This window comes from Ostrea edulis, chromosome 10 (genome assembly GCF_947568905.1).
Source record: "Ostrea edulis chromosome 10, xbOstEdul1.1, whole genome shotgun sequence".
Classification (NCBI taxonomy): domain Eukaryota; kingdom Metazoa; phylum Mollusca; class Bivalvia; order Ostreida; family Ostreidae; genus Ostrea; species Ostrea edulis.
The window spans coordinates 12,794,877-12,817,059 of NC_079173.1; the positions used below are offsets into that span (position 1 = coordinate 12,794,877).

General features: G+C 34.8%; 1 protein-coding gene across 1 annotated transcript; it reads right to left on the minus strand.

Annotated features, from left to right (window-relative positions):
• Positions 1 to 7,685: 7,685 nt before the first annotated feature.
• On the minus strand, positions 7,686 to 13,149 carry LOC130050956 (toll-like receptor 2). The gene is made up of 2 exons (XM_056152008.1): positions 12,966 to 13,149; positions 7,686 to 12,318 (listed from the first exon to the last, which is right to left on the minus strand). The coding sequence occupies exons 1-2, from the start codon at positions 12,985 to 12,987 to the stop codon at positions 9,893 to 9,895; spliced, it is 2,448 nt and encodes an 815-aa protein (XP_056007983.1). The 5' UTR covers positions 12,988 to 13,149; the 3' UTR covers positions 7,686 to 9,892.
• Between the last annotated feature and the right edge of the window lie 9,034 nt (positions 13,150 to 22,183).

Below are 22,183 nucleotides of genomic sequence, written 5' to 3' on the forward strand. Positions count from 1 at the left end.
CCTTCGGTTTCATTTTCATTAAACACCAATGGTTTGATTTTCCACCAAATAAACAAGATGTCTTTTGGAAGATCTTCAATTTGGATTCCGTCCTTGATGATCAGAACAAGTTTCGCCTTAGTATGAATTGCATGTATTTTTGCGACCTGAATTTCATAGGATCCCCATTCAGAATTGATAAAGCGCTGTGTTATAACGAATATCACATATTTGCTCATGTTAATAAATTTAACTACTTCTTCTGCATAGGGAGTACCTGGGTCAAAATCTTTATCTTGGAGTGCGATTCGAAGATTTTCTTCATTTAATGCTGGGTAAAGTTTTGAGCGCACCCAAACAAAATCACTGGATGAATACGAAATGTATGCGTCATATGCAGGTATGTCACATGTAGTGATTATCGAAAAGCTTTTTCTCCAAAATAATCGGATTCTCAACATGCCATAACGCAGGAGGATTCTGTAGCGGTATAAAATTGTAAATGTTACAAGAAACAGAAATGTGAACGACAGAGCAGAAGTCGATATTTGCACCCACAGCCTTGAAATGCATCGTAGTTCCAGTGATCGCATATCATTAATCACACTTAAAATCGTTTTGGTTGGTTCCTCAATACAGTAGGTCTCGTTCAAATGGAGAAATAGTTCTCGATGATCAGACACCCAGCGCAAGGAATCAATGGCATTACAGAAACAATCAAAGGGATTACCTCTAACATCTATCTGAACGCTTTTTAGATGATTTAAGGTAATGATATCTTCGGTCGAAAATGATGATATTTTGTTCGATCTCATTTCAAGAATTCGTAGTGACGTAGCAACACGAAGAACATTTGGAACTGTAGTGAGTAGATTGTCATTTAGTAATAATGTTTCCAAAGACAATGACTGACTTTGAAAAAGGTTCGGATGTAAATCTTTTAAGGCGTTCTCTGAAAAGTCGATCACCTTCAAATTTTTAAGACCATTAAGAAATTCCCCCTTCACATCTCTTGTTAGACCGAGATCAAGATTTACATCACTCATGTAGAGTTCCAACAAGGAGTGCAAATCGTTGAGAAATGCTACATTTAAATCTTGACATTTCACACCAGAGAGATCCAGGAACCACAACCGAGGTAAAAAGAGTTTGATATTGTTCATAGAACAAAGGGGAACACTTGTGTGTCTTAAATTGAAGCGTTGTAGGTTCGTTCCGTACAGATTAATTTTGAAGTGGTATGCACGTAGATTCACATGCGTGTTGGAGAGGTCTAAATCTTGTAATGATCGTGATAGTGTGAAATTCAATGGCCATTGTGCAGTCACAAGTTGGCGATGCGTACGGGTAAATGTATTTGAACCACAGGAGCTCTGGTGACTGAAATTTATCACTTTGATTCGCACTGCTTGTAAAATTGCAAATGCAAAAGGGGAGTGGCGTAATGTATTATACGACAAGTCTATTTCTTCAATGCATTTCATAAATATGGAGGATTTCATTGTATCTATGCTAATGATATGTGTGGCCCTCAAATCAACAGTTTTAGCACAGACGTTTCTCAGATACTTAACATCATTTTCATTCATAATAATCTCTTCTTCAGAGAGTGGGAATGTACGAGAAAAGTTTACATAGTTCAATTTCTTCAACTGTAATCTCATTAGCGATTTCAGTGCGTATTGCATCCCACACAACGTGCGGAGGAGCAGGCCTTTTAAGTTAGAAAACGCCCAAAACAAATCTTCGTCGATATTTCGGCACGGACAATAATCATTAAAGATGAAGTGTACATATTCTATATTGAGATCTGCAAGGTTTTCAAAAGATTCATTATTTAAATGAAAACGGACGGAAGAATCAATTTCCAACTTTTGAAGATTTTTCAAAGTCTGAAATTTTGAGGAAAAATACAGGGTTGCTGTAGTAGCGCTCATTGATAAGTTTCTCAGGGACGAAAGACGTTCTATTTCTTCGTCAGGAAATCCTCCACTAGGAAACGGGTTATCATTAATTCTGAGGTACAGAAGAGAATTCAAATCTTGAAATGTTCCTTTTTCTATGGATCCTTTGCGAAGTTGGTTTGAGCTTAGATCTAGGATGCACAAATTAGGCAGACGTTGAAATACGTTCTTCTTGATGTGATTTATCCTGTTCCGATTAAGATAAATGGCTTTCAGATTATGCATTCCGTTAAAGTCGCCATCCTGGAGATTCACGATATCGTTGTCAGAAAGATCAATAGCTGTGATATTTGACGTAATGTTTCGTGGTACGGATTTCAATTGTTGATGTTGACAATTGTACACATCCCCACTCGAATTGCATATATCCGATGATCTACTGATTATGCAGTTTGCATGCGCATCATGCAAAAGCAGAATTGGAATAAGACCTGTCGTCAAAAGAAACAGTCAGGCATGTGAATTTCCTTCTGTCGAAGATAATGCGATATCGTACAATGTATAGGGAAAGAGAAGTATTGATCAATATATTTGGGTGACAGTGGGTGTGACCGGTCGACATGGATGCTTACTTCTCCTAGGCACGTGATACCACCTGTGTTATATCCTGGGGTATTTGTTTTTTCCATAACTTTAATTTCTGTCTGGCTTGTTTTTGGGAGTTCTGATATTGATTACTGTTTGTTATCTTCACCTTTCATGGGGAATTTCATAAGTGTAAATCCGTTATGAAAATAAATATATATAATTTCTGTTGAGATTATAGTTCCAAGTCACATGCATATGCTTTCATTATATTGGCACAATTTGTGGAGAGAGAAAAGAGCGTTGTTTTAAAAAATGACATATTTTGTTTAAACATAATTATCATTACATATCGATAGCGTAACGGACCTGTCAATACTTTAATAGAACTTCGATGGATTGGTCTTTATCTTTAAATAAATGCTAGAGAAAACATTTTTATTAGAAACTTACCGCTCATCGTCCAGAAACCCATTCTAGACAGTCTGAAGAATGCGACCTAATTTTACAAATTGTCTTGGTCTATTGCTACATCCAGTTTTAGGGCAACTTGGTAACAGATTGAATTACTTCCTTTAATGAAAGTGACAGTGCTAGATAGTCATACAAATTCGATCAATATCAGATAACGTTGTCCACCTCTCTTTAAGAAAACAATTGAGAAATAATTGATAATAACGATTTCCTTGATTTGGATTTCAACAAACAAATTTCCCTTTATCTTTAGATTAAACTGTTACAATCTGAGTGATTTTAACTTCCTCTTTTGTGATAGATTTCCTTACGGACAATGAGCGAAGGATGTAAAACTTATACGGTACCAATTTTGATGCACCAGATGCGCATTTCGACAAATAATGTCTCTTCAGTGATGCTCAACCGAAATCTTTGAAATCCGAAATAACTATGAAGCTTTAGAGCTAAAGATAGTCAAAAACAGCGTACCAAAAAAAGTGGAGCCAAATTCGTCCAAGGATAAGAGCTATGCAAGAGGAAGATAATCCTTAATTTTGAAATGAATTTCTAAACAGCAATTAAATATACATCCGTATTTTCAAGCTAGTAAGGAAGTACTTAGCTACTGGGCTGTAAAGACCCTCGGGGACTAACAGTCCACCAGCAGAGGCCTCGACCCAGGGGTCATAATGTAAAACTTATACGGTACCAATTTTATGCACCAGATGCGCATTTCGACAAATAATGTCTCTTCAGTGATGCTCAACCGAAATGTTTGAAATTCGAAATAACTATGAAGTTTTAGAGCTAAATATAGCCAAAAACAGCGTGCCAAAAAAGTGGAGCATTAAATCAAGTTAGAGCAATCATCGTTCCGATGAAAGAAAGAAAGAAAGACATCCCCCAAAAATTTCAATTTTCTGTTCTATCAATAAAGCAGATATGTTTGTTTTTTTGTTTATCGATCAGATAATAAATATATTATTTATAAAAATGTAGTGTTAATAGCAAAAGGGTACACGGGTCACTCGCTCACTTGAACCATCTTGACTTTCCTGCTGTTCAGCTGTAGCTGTTTTTAAAAAAAATGTTTTCAATCTCTATTTGTGAAAAAAAATCCCATATTCTGGCCCCACCTTAATCCCAAAGGGTTACGACATAACTGGAGTTGCATTTACATAACGTGGTGATCCTTCAATACCAATTTGACTAACATGACCTTGCTGTTCTGGAGAAGATGAAGGTTACATGATCAAAGATTACGGTATGAAATTAAAGGTTGGTTGCTTGGTTGTTTTACGTCCCGCCGAAATTGTTTTCACTCACGATAAATAAAAGACTAGACTTTTTAATATCATAGACAGTTGCTTCTTCAACAGAAATGGAAAACGGAAACATTCATATGTAGTGATCTGTAATCCAAAAATTTACTTTGTTAAACACCACTTTCATTTCATGCATACATGTATGTACTCTGAAGTTAAAATAAATATATTGGAGTTCCTCATTGACAATATTTTTGTAGTCTTTGGTGATAAGATATTCAAACAGTCTGTTGGAATTCCTATGGACACGAAATGTGTTCCTTTGTTAGCTGACCTGTTTTTGTATTCCCATTAAGCAGAATGTAATCAAAAACTTCTACATGAGAAGAAAAAATCTGTTTCTTTGGTCTTCAATTCGACATTTAGATATATCTATGACGTATTATCTATTCACAATAATAATTTTCATTCATGTATCGATTCGATATATCCCAGTGAACTCGAAATAAAACACACCACAGAGTCGTCCACTTCTGCTTCATACTTAGATATTTTATTGAAAATAGATATCAACAGCAAACTAACAACTCAACTTGATGAAAAATGGGATGATTTCACCTTCTCCATCGTCAGGTTCCAATATCTATATAGCAATATTTCATCATCACCTGCATATGTTGTTTATATCTCTCAAATGTTTCAATACACAAGAGCTTGGTCCTTGTGCCACATCGCTCACTTGAGTGCCATTAACCATGCTGTTGTGATTTTCAAAAGATTTTTTCATTCTTTATTCCCGTGAAGATTTTGATCCCATATTGTGGCCCAAACTTAGCCCAAAGTGTTACGAAATAAGCCAATTCACATAAGATGAGGATGCGTTGATACCAATCTGACTAACAAAACCTTGCTGTTCTGGGGAAGGTCAAGTTCACAAGGTGAAATATTATAGTAGGGAATGAAGGGTTGGTTGCCTGCTTGGTTCTTTTCCATCCCGTTAACATTTTTTCACTCATATCGAGAAATTACCATGTGTACTACAAATTTATACCTGTTTATTGCTAAAGGTCGTGGCAGTGTTGTTTCGCTAACGCCTGTCGCGACACGGGATCTTCAATTGTAAGGTAATATCCGACAGACCTATGATTCTCACTGCTAAACGCAGAGCATTTGGCGAAGGAGGAGCATTTACCGATATCTATGTCTGAGGTTTGACGCAGCAATGACACAATCGGGGCTCGAAATGACGACCATCCGATTACGAAGCAAATGCTCTCCCTCAAATTTATGGTTTTGCCATAAGAAATCTGTGTACAAAATATGAAAGCTGCATCTTAAATAGTTCAGGAAATATTGAATAAATTAAAATTTCCTTGACAGTAGGTCAATGTCCAAGCTTTAAAAAATGAATGCCATACATTGGAGTCCTATCACTCACCTTTCAAACGATTTGAACAAGGATAAGGTTCCAGATAGACAGGCAGATATAAAACAAAATATCCACGACTATAGCCATCGGGGAATAAAAAAATTGATTACCCACAAAACTTAATAACATTTGCATTTAGATATGATTTGATGTGGTTCGTCTATTCTTGAAGATAATTTATTTTATTAGATTTCCTGTTTATTCCTATATATAACCCTGATCTGCTATTGTGACACTCACTACCTCTGTAGACCCTGAATTGCAGAAAATTGAAATTGAACTAGCCGAAGATGGTTGCTTTTTAATATGGTTAATGGTGGTTTAGCTGATATTGAGATTAAGATAAAGACATTTCCTTATATGTATATATTTCCCTGTACAACTTTGACCCTCTATTGTGTTCCCGTCCTACTTCCGGGGTATACGATTTGAACAAAACTGGATCTGTGCTACATAGGAATTCTTGTATTTTGATTTAATTAATCATAGTTGTCCGCTTTTGAGAACATGGTTCCCTCTATATTCTCATGTAAAACTTTGATAATCAACGGTATTCTATTAATGAAATAAAACAAAAATATCTATTTAATGTACATAAAAACCAACTACTGTTGTAGAGATATAAATGACATTAGTTTTAAAAGTCTTCTTGAATACTTTGTTTTAAAAAGAATCCGTTCTGTCCACATGACTCTCTTATTAGTTCACTGTGTGTTATTTTCTAAGGCATTTTCGGATCTGTGCATTATCTATCTACCGTGTCGGGCAATTCCTTTGATCTTGGATGAATGTAGATAGTTTATGTTACATACGGTACTATATAGAGTCATTATAGATGCATTAATTATGTCAGTTTGGAAGCAACAACAACAACAACAACAACAACAACACATCAATGTTTAATGTGTACGTACCTTTAAGTTACATATGATTGTAAAGGACATAGAAAAAAGTCTTGAAAATACATATCTTAAAATAATATAGACTTTCCATTTGTATTAAATCTATGAAATGAATTAGAAAATGTTAACTCTTAGAGTAGAAAGACGATTTAAAAGTTATGAGATAAATATAAGTATATAAGACGGCCAAAACATTCGTTTTACGTTCTGTTCTTCCAATACGGTATATCGGAACTATTACATCGTTTCTAGTTTCGTCGTAGGTTTGAATTTAGTATGCCTAACGAGATGTCCTTTTCTGTGTTAAGTTGGACAACTTTTCAGTAAACAAACACATGTAACTGCATATGAGTTCAGGCAATTGCCATCGTTCGTGGAACTGGAAGGGGAACAATAAAGAAACATTTGCCTTTATATTTTTCTGAATATTCTTAATTAGGAAGAAAAGAAGTTCTGTCTCAATTTCAAAATCGTGGAAAAGAATGGAAAGGGGACTTTATCTTTCACTTTACGCAGTACATGCATGAGTTCAATTCATCAGTTCAACCTTACATTTCTACTACCATTTACTGCTACAATAAAAAGAAAAGGTACAAACAAATGAAAGGTGAATATAACGAACAGTGATCAATCTCATAACTCCTATAAGCAATACAGAATAGATAGTTTGGCAAACACGGACCCCTGAACACAACAGGGAAGTTTGTATGTGATGATAAAGTGAAAAGTATGTCAGATGTCAGGAAAAGTGGAATGGGGGCATGCTATATACCGGGATATTGATGTATAAAATATGATTATTTTACAACATTATTGCATAGCGATCGGTTGTTATAATGACTTGAGAAATCTAACAATCTGAGCAGATATCTACATATACTAGAAGACACACATGGTGCTGTGAGTTAGTTTCGTGTTCTGTTATCATGCATCATACATTTAATCTAATAACTTACGCTTTTGGGTTCTAGGTTTGAGTAGGATATTCGCTTGCAACCATCCGAAAGACAATCTTCAAATCAGGTAGATGTTTTTATATCAGAAATGGATCGTCTTTAATTCGCCATCACTAGCATGTATACAAGGGGTGAGCAAGTGAAACGTAATGTTCGTAACTTTCTTTAGAGTTCCAAACCTTTTTTATGGTTTGGCTGACATCCGTCCTACGTCCAGTCCCGATATTGCGTATAAACATTGAAAACGTATGACACTTGCCGGTCAAGTATCGTGAAAATAGATTTAAACAATTTCGAAAAGTTTACAGCTGTGTTTATTTTCGTCAAAACAAAATCCAAGTAAATACGTAAAATACTATAATACAACGTCTACTGTTTTTTGATATTTGGTTGTACTAAAGTGAAAACACAACCTCTCAATGCTACAATGTGTTCAATCTAAATGCACGTCCGTAAGCACTAGTACAGGGAAGCCTTCTAGTTCGTATAGCTCTTCTAACATCGTATAGTGTGGACTTCGGAATCTGAATCTGCTTACTGTGTAGAAGTCAGGGAATGTATCCGGGCCATGGGGAGACTCTCGAACCAAAGACAACATTTCCAATTCGTTCGCGATATTCCAAACACAATGTCCATTGTAGAATTTATTTCACAAAGTTTATATTTCATACCAAAGATCTTGAAGTATCATAGATAATCCAATAAATAAATATATATCATTCTACACAAATATGAAAGGGAAAGATAATGGACAGTGATTAATCTTATAAATCTTATAAGGAATACAAAATAGAGAGTTGGACAAACACGAACTCCTGGATATACATAATTATTTCATTTACTATGGATATCAAGATTGCTAAATCTATGTACATTAGGTTAATTGATAATTACATACATCTAAAAAGATTGCGTTCTGACACAAATATAATTGACACTTCCCATAAAGAGAGGATATGAGATTAACAGTGTACATGAAGATATGATATTATATTAACCATGTATCCGAGAACGAAAGAGGTTTTTAATGACAAATACGGATTATTATGTCTTATTCACATATGGCCTTCTTAGTAATTATAAAAACAACAAACATACATAATTATTCTATAAACATGTCGATATGTCTCTAGTATGGTTATGTCAATACACGTATCAACACTTCGCGAAAGTTACGTCCCTTGTCCGCCATCTTCCGGATAAAAATCGTATTTCCCTACGTTGGCCTTTGTAATTTTCCTATCTGTAGCTTTGACATCTGTTATTTTACCATCAATTGCAGTCAACTACAATATGCCCCAGATTGGGGCAACCCATTAACTTGTATGAAAACTTGGTAATTGGCTAAAATTCAAAGTAATAACATCTTACATTTGGTAAGGTAAAGAAGGAAAACTGGGTTTTTCACCGATTGACCTTTGGCTGACCCCGCAAAGGGACGTAACTTGCGGCGAAGTGTTGATACGTGTATTGTGTTACAATTTACGTTATTTTTAGGTCACTTTTCACGGAATAGTAGTAGTTTCGTCGCATCATTTCAAAATGATTTTATCTGTATGCGTTGTAAAAATGAAACGTCAAATGCGAAATTAAAATTTTACAAGACGTTCAGGAATTATGTATTTGTCTTGATGATTCATAAGTAGTTTTCAATGGTCAATGTATCCCAATATGCATAGCATCTCAGAAAAAAGAAAACGTTTGCATAGCTGAGGGGAAAAGGTTTGGAAAATGGACTAAGATTTACCTTACAAACAGTTTTATGAAAATGTTTTAATTTTATCAAACAACTCGCTAACGCGATTCTTGATATATGCTACTATGATATATCAGAGTTCATATCCTCATGCATATTCAAAAATTGTATTTTCTACTTTCATGTTTGTCGAAATCCCAAGGTATTTATATAGAGCACCTATCTATCAAGATTCATACACGAATTGTTCACAACTGCATTCATAAGGAAATGGCTATAATTTCAATTTATAAAGATATTAAAGGCAAAAATTGTATATAAAAGTTGTTCTATAGCTACAATATATGCATTATTTTTTAAAGCTATTTTTCGTAAGTGCTCTGAAACTTATTAATTTGAAACAAGTCTATTTTATGTCCGAAATTGAAATTCCGTTGGGATCTGGGTTAGAATAGGTCCTCAGTACATCTTATTTCTCGTAAGGGGTGACTATACGGGGCGGTCCTTCGGATGGGACCGGAAAAATCAAGACCCCATATCACAGCAGGTGTGACACGATGAAGATCCCAACCTGCTCAAAGGCCGTAAGCGCCGAGTATAGGCCTAAATTTTGCAGCCCTTCACCGGCAATGGTGACGTCTACATATCAGTGAAAAATTCTTGAGTGTGACATATATATAAAGTACACAACATCAAGAAAAGCTGTGTTATTGTATTCGATTAATCCTTAATAGTGGTGATTAAACGTTTGAAAAATTTTGCTTGTTTTCTTTCAGTTTCGTTTTCATTAAACACCAATGGTTTGATTTTCCACCAAATAAACAAGAAGTCTTTTGGAAGGTCTTCAATTTGGATTCCATCCTTGATGATCAGAACAAGTTTTGCATTAGTATGAATTGCGTGTATTTTTGCGACCTGAATTTCATAGGATCCCCATTCAGATTTGATAAACTGCCGTGTTATAACGAATATAACATATTTACTCATGTTAATGAATTTAACTATTTCTTCTGCATAGGGACTACCTGGGTCAAAATCTTTATCTTGAAGTGCAATTTGAAGATTTTCTTCTGTTAATGATGGATAAAGTTTTGTACGTACCCAAACAAAATCAATGGATGAATATGAAATGTATGCGTCATATGCAGGAATGTTACATGTAATGATTGCAGAAAAACTTTTTCTCCAAAATAAGCGGATTCTCAACATGCCATAACGCACGAGGATTCTGTAGCGGTATAAAATTGTAAACGTTGCAAGAAACACAAATGTGAACGACAGAGCAGAAGTCGATATTTCTAACCACAGCTTTGACATACATTGTAGATCTATCGAACGCATATCATTAATTACTGTTAATAACGTTTTGGTTGGTTCTTCAATACAGTAGGTCTCGTTCAAATGAAGAAACATTTCTTGATGATCGGAGACCCAGTGCAAGGAATCAATGGCATTACAGAAACAGTCAAAGGGATTACCTCTAACATCTATCTGAACGCCTTTTAGATGATTTAAGGTAATGAAAGCTTCATTCGAAAATGATACAATTTTGTTGGATCTCATTTCAAGAATTCGTAGTGACGTAGCAACACGAAGAGCATCTGGAACTGTAGTGAGTAGATTGTCATTTAGTAATAATGTTTCCAAAGAGAATGATTGACTTTGAAAAATGTTCGGATGTAAATCTTTTAAAGCGTTCTCTGAGAAATCGACAACCTTCAGGTTGGTAAGACCATTAAGAAATTCACCCTTCACATCTCTTGTTAGACCGACATCGAGATTTACATCACTCATGTAGAGTTCCGACAAGGGGTGAAAATCTTTCAGAAATGCTACATATAAATCGTTACACTGTACACCAGAGACATCCAGGAACCACAGCCGAGGAAAAAACAGTTCGAAGTTGCTTTTCGTACAAAAAGAGAAACTGATGTATCTTAAATTGAGACGTTGTAGGTTAGCTCCGTACATTTCAAATTTCAACTTGGTTGTGTTTGCATCAATCATTGTATTGGACATGTCTAAAATTTCTAATGAAGGCGACAGTGTCAAATTAAAAGGCATTTGTTGAAACATTGGTTTTCGGTTCTTACTGGGAGATGAATATGAACCACGGCTACTTTGGTGACTGACATTTATGACTTTGATTCGCGGTGCTTCTAGAATTGCATACGCAAAAGGCGTGTTGCGCAACAGATTAAATGACAAGTCTATTTGTTCAATACATTTCATAAATAAGGAGGATTTCATTGCATCTATGCTTACAATACCCGTTTCCTTCAAACTAACAGTTTTAGCACAGACGTTTCTCAGATACTTCACTTCATTTTCATTCAGAACCATGCATACCTCTGCAGAAAGTGCGAATGAACTTGAAAAGTTTAGATAGTTCAATGTCTTAGACTGAAGTCTCATCAGCGATTTCAGTGCATATCGCATACCACACGAAGTTTGAAAGTGCAGGCCTTTTAAGTTAGCAAACGCCCAAAACAAATCTTCGTCAATATTTCGGCATGGACAATAGTCACTAAAAACAAAGTGTACATATTCTATTTTGAGTTCTGCAAGATTTTCAAAAGACTTATTATTTAACTGAAAATCGACATGAGAATCAATTTCCAACTTTTTAAGAGTTTTTAAGCTTCGAAATTTTGAAGAAAAATGCAAAGTTGAAGTAGTGGTGCTCATTGATAAGTTTCTCAGGGACGAAAGACGTTCTATTTCTTCGTCAGGAAATCCTCCATTAGGAAAGGGGTTATCATTAATTTTGAGGTCCTGAATAGAATTCATATTTTGAAATGTCCCCTTTTCTATGGATCCTTTGCGAAGTTGGTTTGAGCTTAGATCTAAAATGCACAAATTAGGCAGATGTTGAAATACGTTCTTCTTGATGTGTTTTATCCTGTTCCGATTAAGATAAATGGCTTTCAGATTATACATTCCGTTAAAGTCGTCATCCTGGAGATTCACTATGTCGTTGTCAGAAAGATCAATAGCTGTAATGTTTGACGTAATGTTTCCTGGTACGAATTTCAATTGCTGATGTTGACAATTGTACATATCTCCAGTCGAACCGCATACATCTAATGATCTAGTGATTATGCACTTTGTTTGCACATCATACAATAGCAGAACTGGAATAAAACCTGTTGTCAAAAGAAACAGTCATGCATATCAATTTCCTTTTGTTGAGGACAATGTAAAATGGTGCAACGAATATGGAAAGAGAAGCATTGGCAATTTTATAAGTGTAAATAAATTGTGTAAATAAAGAGATTAAAAGATCGTAGTCTCAAGTCATATACGAATGCTTTCGTTGCATTTGCTCAGTTTTTGAATACAAAATGAAGACACGATGTGTGTTTTTATATTCTAACATACTTTTGTTTAAACCTTCATTATCATAAGGACTTTTTATAACTTTGATACTTTGTTGCAATGATCTTTATCTTTAAATTGTTTACAAATCTGACACGTTTGCAGTGCCCCTCTTTTATTGGTGACGTCAGAGGTCAATGCATATTGGATATAACGAGCAGGACGTATTGACAGGATGACAATGAATCCCGGATCGATATATTTTGCTGATCTGACGGGTCTACTTCTTCAGATTCACTCTGATTGTATGAAATTATATATTCAATCAGAAATATATTATTACATTTGTAATTTTATTTTTCAATTTGATTACCATGAAATAGCGCTTGTATTGCCTTGAAGCACTGCTAATTGTGTTGAATTGATCTTTATCTTTAATTGAATGCTACAGAAAACACTTTTATACGAAACTTACCGCACATGTTCCAGAAACCCATTCCAGACAGTATAAAGACAGTTTCTAGTGTATTGTTCTACTGATACATCTAGTTTTTCTTTCACTTGGTCACAGATTGAATCACTTCCAAATTGACCGAATGCGACAGTGCAAGATACTCGAACAAACTGGATCGGTGTCAATTATTTTTTTCGATCTCTCTTTAAACGAATACTTGCGAAATACTTAACAATTTGTTTGAATTGGAATTTCTTTATCGAAAGTTGATTTGAGTGATTTTTAAACTTCTTCAACGTCAGCAATTCAAATACAGGCAATGCACCAGACACGCAATGAAGGGTGACGGACATAATAAGTTTCTACAATAGATATTTTTTCCAAATTTTGATATGAGGTAAAACATGCATTAATGAGTTAAAATCAATAAAAAAAGAACACCAATGAAAATTGTCTTTGATTTTCAGCAGAGGGCGTTTCAAAAGTTGGCTATGAAGAAGTCATAATTGCAAAGGAAATAGAGGGAAATTTCCAATGTGCAACATAAAAGTTAAAATAAAAAAATCAACAACAGAGTTTTAATCCAAATTAAAGAATGATTTTAAAAGACAATAAGCTTACTAATTTTACGAAAAAATGGGTGATCGGCAAATTTTTGCAAAGGACGATTTCTGGCCAGTTTGGAAGGAAAATGTCAATAAAGAAGAAATGGATGTTTTCTACTTGTAGTTTCATATTTTTCCTTTATACTTAATGTTTATATAGATTAAGTTTATCAATCATATATAAACACTGATTCATTGCACAATATTTCATGTGTGGTGTCAAACTATCAAATGTATGAACTGTCTCAAATTCAATAATTCAGATATAGAGCTCAGTAGACAACGGTTTTGTATGTATATGCACATCTTTTTCCTTTTCATTATCGTTAATCTTTCTAAATAAGTTTTGAAAATTGAAATGTTTGAATAAAAGCATGCACATTTAGTATTGATAAAAGACCAAGTATATTTATGACTTATTGGACAGTTTAAAGATAGGATTTAGCTTGTACTTCAAATATCATTCTTCATTTATAACATTTTTCTGATGAACACCCTAAAAACAAAGTGGAATTTTATTCCCTAAACATTTAAATGAGTTGAAAGTAGCATAACTTTAATTCAATTTAGGAATTCTGATATTTCTTGTACTTGTATTGAATGTAAAGGCATGTACATGTTTAGGTAATACGTGGTACATGTGTATTGGCAATTGTAATCTCAGACACGAGTAGCTAAGGCACTATCATACCTCAGTATATTTTTCTCGATATCAAAATCTTACAATAAGCCGACTATTATAGCCAAAATAGATGTACCCCTGCCGTGTGATCGGTTCTGTGCTAGGATTTGCGCTAGTGATGATAGTCTTCAAACTATTCACCGGCAGCATAGATTTTCCGCACAATTCGGCATTGTGACGTCAAATACAAAATCTCAGTGGCGTATTCAACGTCAAAACTCTAGCAGCTCTTCCCGACATATGACAGAATGATTTCCTTCGTTGTCGAGAGAGGAATTATTCTCCTTTGGTATAATAGATTATCTATGGAACGGGTAGGGAGCGATATCGTGTTTATCGTCAGTCGAGGAAGAAACTACCCCCGGCTATGCCTCTGTTCTTCAGTTGCAGTTGATTAATACGCGTTTCAGTCATTTTTCCTTGTCATTTTAATGAATGGGAGAAATACCTTAAAATATAATTCTACCCTCCTTTTCGCGGTCGGTTGTAAACAGATACATGTATTATTGTCAGTTTTGAGTAATACTATGCTGGTGCATGCCATAAATCGTTAATTGTTTATAGAGTAGTATAGTAATTACTATCAATAAGAATATTCATGATATAAACTATATCCCGAAGTAAAATTTGAATTAGAAAAGAGTCTAGATTTTCTTTTACTTTGTTGTACATACATATGACAGTTTGTATGTCATATGCGCGGGGGGGGGGGTGTTCAAAACACAGACAATCACGAAATCACAGATTGATTGATTGTATCTTGCTTAAAGTCTCACCCGAGAACTTTTCACTCATACGGAGACGTCATTAAGACCGGTGAAGGGCTTCAAATTTAGGCCTATGCTCGGCCATTGAGCGGTGAGGGTTCCTTAGCGTGCCATACCTACTGTGACACGAGTCATCTGTTTTTAAGGTCATTTCCGAAGACCCGTGACACCCCTGAAAACCGGACATTGGCCACTTTTAAAAGTACATTTGTTAACAAACATGTGTAATTTAACCTTATAATACCGGATACTTTTTAAATACCAGAAAATTTTGGCCAAAGAGTGATCAAAATTGGGCAGGTGTGCAAATTGACTGATCGACTGGCCAGGTGGGAAATTATCTACCGGAGGTATGAAAAACACAAGTGGCCTCCCTAATTCCTATTGTTTACCTGTGCTATACTGGGTATGAAGTGGCACTTGTCTAATCCAAGCGACCCTTCCAAATTCTGTACAAAGTGTAAAAAAAACCAGCTAGGAACATATTGAATGAATAAGTACAACAAACGCCATATTGTTGCACCATACTATCGCATGGATATAAGCGGTAGTTGATAAAGAACAAACCCATGACTGTTAATGATAATTATTAAATAATAAATTAAATTTCTTGGTTTCCATAGACTTAAAATACCTAAGAAATATTCAAATTACAATTTCATATTTACTACTGTACTTTTTAAAAATGTCCAAACTTTGTTAATGATATAAGCGATGAATGTAAACAGAGTGTTTTTAGGTAAGAGGGATTCCAATAATAGGCTTCTGTGTTTTCTTTAAGTATCCTGTTATAGATATTCAGTTTAAAATTAGATGATTTCAGCGAGACTTTATAATGACCTGCAAGTAGAAACGCACCAATTTGATCACTACCGATGATTTATCATAGATTACCAGAACAAAGTGAACAGTACCTACTTTGAAAAATATTGAGATAAAATGTCTCTAAATGCTAAATTCTCCGTAAACCGGCCATCACTATAAACCGGCCGTTTTTATCGCTCCGAGAGCCCGCCGGTTTAGAGAAGTTTCACTGTATATATATAGTGATATCATGTATTTTCATATATATGCCTTGTATAAAATAATCATAATAAAATACATCCAATCCAATTGGTGAGAATTATGCGGGAGTATCTGAGGATATTTCATCCCAAATAATAATATGTATACTTTTTAATAAATGATGAAACTTAAAAAAAAACCCAGAATTTATTTAAAATGAAATATGGAATAAACTAGGATGTATTACTTGTATAATGAATGAAATACAGTCTCAGGTCAATACATCAAGAAATTATTTCTAAAATTTTTTAAAAAGATATTATGTTATTAATGCAAAATGAACAAAAGGCCCATAAACCACATTGCTAACTTAGATCACATTGGTTCTGTTTTTGATCAGCTTTCGCGATTTTTCAAAGATTTTTTTCAACCTTTAATCCCATGAACATTTGATCCCATATTGTAACTCACTTAGCCCTAAAGGGTTATGACGTAACCGAACGTGGGGATGCCCCAATGCCATATGAGTAGCATGACCTTGCTGTTCTGGAGTAGGTCAAGTTTCCAGGGTCTTGTCATAAAAAATCCATATACAAACACGAAAGCTCTATCTTATATAGTTTAGGAGAAATTTAATTGGTGAAAATTGTCTGAAGAGTAGGTCAAAGTCCACGGCTAAAATTTTTGGCGCCATAAGAAGGCTTTGCCACAATACATGCACATATGAAATATGAGAGCACTATCACTCGCCATTCGAAAGTTATGAAACTTTCGGACAGACGTATAGATAAATGTAGCAAGGTGTTGGATCTTGGATCCACCTACTTGTTGTTCGGGTTGTTTACATGTCCTTTGTGTTAGAGATAGAAAGAGTGTATGAGAGAGAGAGAGAGTGTGTGTTCACATGCCTATTAAAAACATTTTACCTGTCCACCCCATACCTACGCACACTGTCAAGGTTGAAGCACGTAGCTTATGAAGGACTTATATTGTATAGGGTTATTCAGACTGGTAAGATTTATCTATTATTATATTAATAGTTCAGAGTTTAATGTTATACATATAATATACGAAATCTTTCCAAGCATAAATTTAATTTGGTGATATCTAGAGTTAGTTAACTGCATGTAAAGTATGAATGTTAAGTATTTTGTACGAATGTTGTGGGTTTTTTCCATAGAATATAATATTTGAAAACCCAAGAATATTGTCCTGGTCTATCGACGGGTTACATAAATATTTGGCTAATATTCAGTGTGGCCAAGGTACCATTGAAGAGAATTTGCTTTCATTAACGTCCTGTATGTTCCCATACATAACCATGACTACCTGTTTTGATCCCACCCTACCTTCGGGGATCCTTGGATTGAACAAACTTGAATCTGAACTAGCTGAAGATACACATGTACTTGTAGATCAACATGACTAGTGGTTCAACCATAATTGAGATGAAGAGTTTCAAAGATGTTTGCTTATATACATCTATTCCCTTTTAAAACTTTGATCTCCTATAGTCATCCCATCCCACCTCCAGGGAATGCAATTTGAAGAAATTTGAATTAGTTAATGACACTTGCTTGATTTGATTAATCATGTCTCTGCTCTTCTGAGGATATTTTCCTGTATATTCCTTTGTATAAATTTTATGACCTATTGTGGCTCCACCCTACTTACCCATTTTTTGAACAAACTCTAATCTGCACTAGCCAGGGATGCTTGCATAAGCCTCTATTAAGGCCTCACCCTACCCCCGGAGGCAATGATTTGAACAAATTTGAATTCACTTTCTCAGGAAATTTTCATGTAAATTCAAGTTTTCTAGCACAGTGGTCGAGAGAAGATTTTTAATGGCCACGTTTTTCTTCATTATTCCCCTTCGATAAAATATGACCATTCATTTTATTAAGAAAACTTGAATTCCGTACCTAAAGGATGATTTTTGTCATGTTTGATTGACTATTGACTGGTGGTTCTTTAGACGAAAACGTTTAGAAGATGTCACACGTTTTTCACTAATTGTTGATTAATTCCCTTTGAAAAGGATATGGTTCTTCATTTGAACGAAATACCCAAGCATGCATTGTGGCATGCTTGGTTGAAATTAGCCAAGTGCTTCTTGAGAAGTCGATAATGTGAAAACATTACATACAGAGAGATGAAAATACGTGTGGACAGACGGACGCTGGAGAAAATGTGATCAGGAAAGCTCACGTGAGCTTTCACTCAAAAGACATGAAAATGTCATTGCATTTCAATACTGAATTGTTAATAGCAATTCTCCGTGACGATAAAAACAATTCTGAAGGCGCCCAGTAGGCATGGTCTTAGATTATGATAAAACTATGATAAAAATCGAAAATATGAAAATATTATAGACGGAAGGATGAAAGGACGTCCGGACGGACAGTGGAACTTACAGACAGACACTGGATAAAGGTGAAGATATCAATCTTATCTACCGCATCAGTAATAAAAGATAGAGAGTTGGGCAAACACTGACCCATGGATATACCAAAGGTGGGATCAGGTGCCTAGAAGGAGTAAGCATCCCCTGTTGACCGGTCACACTTGCCGTGAGCCCTATATCTTGATCAGGTAAACGAAGTTTAAATCAGTAGTTAAAATCAGTCTGCCAAGAACAACCTAACAATTAACATGAAACACGTCAGAGAGCATTTGACCTAATGATATGTTGTATTGGAAAACTAGATCGTTGTAATGATCATAGAATTTTCGTAATGCTTACTCTAACCGAGACTGCTGAAATCCCTGCACCATTAACTGGTTATTCAGCAGCCTGCCTCGATCTAAAACCTGACCATATGTGGAACAAGCTCTTCCGTACCGAATCCGTTGAGAGAAATAACCACCATGTGCAGGTGATAATGGAATTTTGCTACATAAATATGGGAAGTTAACGATGGAGAAGTTGAAGTCATCCCGTTTGTCATAAAGTTGAATTGTTAGTTTGCCGTTGTATTTCAATGTAAAACTTATACGGTACCAATGTTGATGCATCAGATGCGCAATTCGACAAATAATGTCTCTTCAGTGATGCTCAACTAAAATCCGAAATAACAATGAAGTTTTAGAGCTTTTATAGGCAAAAATAGTGTGCCAACAAAGTGGAGTCAAATTCGTCTAAGGATAAGAGCTATGTGTGAGGGAGATAATCTTTAATTTTGAAATGAATTTCTAAATTTTATAACAGCAATTAAATATACATCCGTATTTTCAAGCTAGTAATGAAGTACTGGGCTGTAGAGACCCTCGGGGACTAACAGTTCACCAGCAGAGGCCTCGATCGAGGGTTCAATAAAATATCTAAGTATGAAGTAGAAGTGGACGACCCTGTGGTGTCCTTAATTTCGAGTTATTATGTTTGGTATGCGTGTAAAATAAAGACCAAATGAAGGTCAAATTTATCGGACTGCAAATGTAATTGGGATTAACATCACAGGCCTAGATTGTAAAATTCCTGCACATACTTGTAATAAAAACTTCACATATCGATTTATTCTGTGTGAAAACGATATTGAATCCACATACATGTAAGTGCTTTGTTTTAATTTTTCAAAGCAAAATAATTAATATAGAATACCTACAATTCTTACAAAGATAAAATTTGATTCCACTCGATTTATTCAAAGTTGATAATCGTCCACAGCACACCTTTCGATCCGAAATACATTTTGTGTAAAATTTGTTTGCATTGATGTATTCTAAGGTATACGGACAGAAAGTCACAGGACAAAAAGTCACAGGACAAAAAGTCACTAAATCAGTATAGGACAAAAAATCACAGGACAAAAAGTCACAAAATCGGTAGGACAAGTCACAAAAATGACTCAGCAAATAAGACCCCATATATACTTTTAAGTTAACAATAACAGGTGTACACTAATGTTCCCTAAAGCTGTTCTTCAAACACCAGACATTTCTTCCAGTAGATAGGAGGTAGAACGGAACGTATGCCATCATTCTTATTGTTATTTGTTTTGCCACATTTGCACTTTCAGTTCATTATTTATTTATTGGATAATAAGAAATGAAAAATCATTAACTTGTTTATATAGCAATTATTATACCACAGTTCACTTACCTCTTGTTTTGAGAAATCATTCTAAAGGTTTGGATAAATAAATATAGAATGCCTTTTCTTTACGTGAATGTTCGTACATTTGCATTAAATATGTCAAAACTATACAAAAAACGCGGAGAAATATTCCATCTATTATCTATTGATAAAATGGAATAAGCAAAGGGTATAAAATCTATACCATTCATACTTACTTCAAGCAAAATGCAAATACATAATCACTACTTTACTTATGCACACGACATGTATGCTCGCCATGAAAATGCATCGAATGCGAACGATTATTTACCTGGATCTACTCGTAATATCTGTAAAGGATCGCAAATGTACGTGTACACTTGTCGAAAATACTCTAAGTAGTAGTAAAACTCCCTTTATTTGCATAATCCATGAAACAAAACGATAAACTCCATTTGTATTCCTACAGTAAATGCCATTGCCCATAGTACAGACTGTGACACACTTAGCTCGTGCCGATCAGCTATCTTCAATCAGGGGAAGTATCAGAGTATAATATTTATCCTGTATTGTGCATGAATCCTTATATCGCATGTCTTACTGTTCAGAGTCTTGCAGATTTATATATCAGGGAATCATTTAGGTACATAAATTGTTTATGCATATATAATTTGCATATAGAACACTGTACGAGTGCATGGGATGAGAGAGAGAGAGAGAGAGAGAGAGAGAGAGAGAGAGAGAGAGAGAGAGAGAGAGGGTCAACTGATGATCTTGTAATAATCGCGCTCTTATCAAGACAAATGATATCGTTAATTCAATAAAAGAGAAGTGTAACTCAATATTGCTCTCATTGATTGATAATACAGATTTATTTGATTCATTTAAAGCACGCAATAATTAAGAATTAAACATATCTTTAAATAACGTTATTTTCAATTACTTTATTTTATGCTAATTTGGCATTCAATAGATCTTTTATATATCTATGCTATTTTGAGTTATTGCATTCTGCGTTGAACTCGACGCAAATTAATTATACTAATGCAAAATGTAATAATTGAGTTTATCATATTATGCGTCGTTATCAAGCACACAGAATCAAGATGAGGGGACAAGAGTGGCTATCCCCCACCTTTAATAACAATATCCATTATTTGTTATTTTGTAATGCAAATAAAAGATATATTGGGTGACAACCCCCCTCCCCCACTTGACCCCAGCTTAAAAGTTCTGATATAGTAGTAGAAGACACACACCACCACCAATTAAGAAAATGACGATATTATGAGGCACCCATAGTAGAGGACTCTAACCACCCCATCCCACCCCCAACGACTGAGGAAAATGAAGTGTAGGGGGAAATTATTGAGGCAGTCAAAGTAAAAGACTCGTTAACACTTCACACCCACATTAGGACTGAACATCGGACCAAACATCTTGGTTTGTTTGTTGTTGTTTTTTTTAATTTTATTGCTGTTTTCGTTCATATTTTTAAACTATTATTTTGAATGGCAAGGAATTTTGAGTACCCCCCCCCCCCCCCATGAAAAATGACGATACATGTCTGGTTATTACATGTACATATTGCTTTGCAACACATGCATGTATACTGATTGTATGGTATAGAATTGCACTCTTTACCAAGTTTTCCTTCATTTACGCAGTGTAAGGAATGGTAAACTAAAATCACAAGACAAAATTCATAAAGACCAAGATATTTTTAAACGTAGGAACTTCATTCACGAATACATAAATACATGTCTTCAGAAAAATCGCATGCATGCATTGCAGAACTATAGCATTTCTGTTTTAACGTTTCTGTAACATGCCGTAATGATTACTTTCAGGCTTGAGTGTAATTTATTCATAAATATTTTCATTTCGTAGATCTGGAGCAATGGATATATACTGAAAATAAACATACCTCTGTACGTCGAAATTTCAAATTCAAATGTATTCGATATATAAGATGTTAGTATTTATAAATCAGTAAAATTCGTGTCGAGGTTATATCTGATATAATAGTGTCAATATACTGTAATGCATTAGTAAGATATGCAAAAGGCAAGAGTATAAACATTTTCCTTTTTCATTATTAGTATCAATATCTATATAATCAC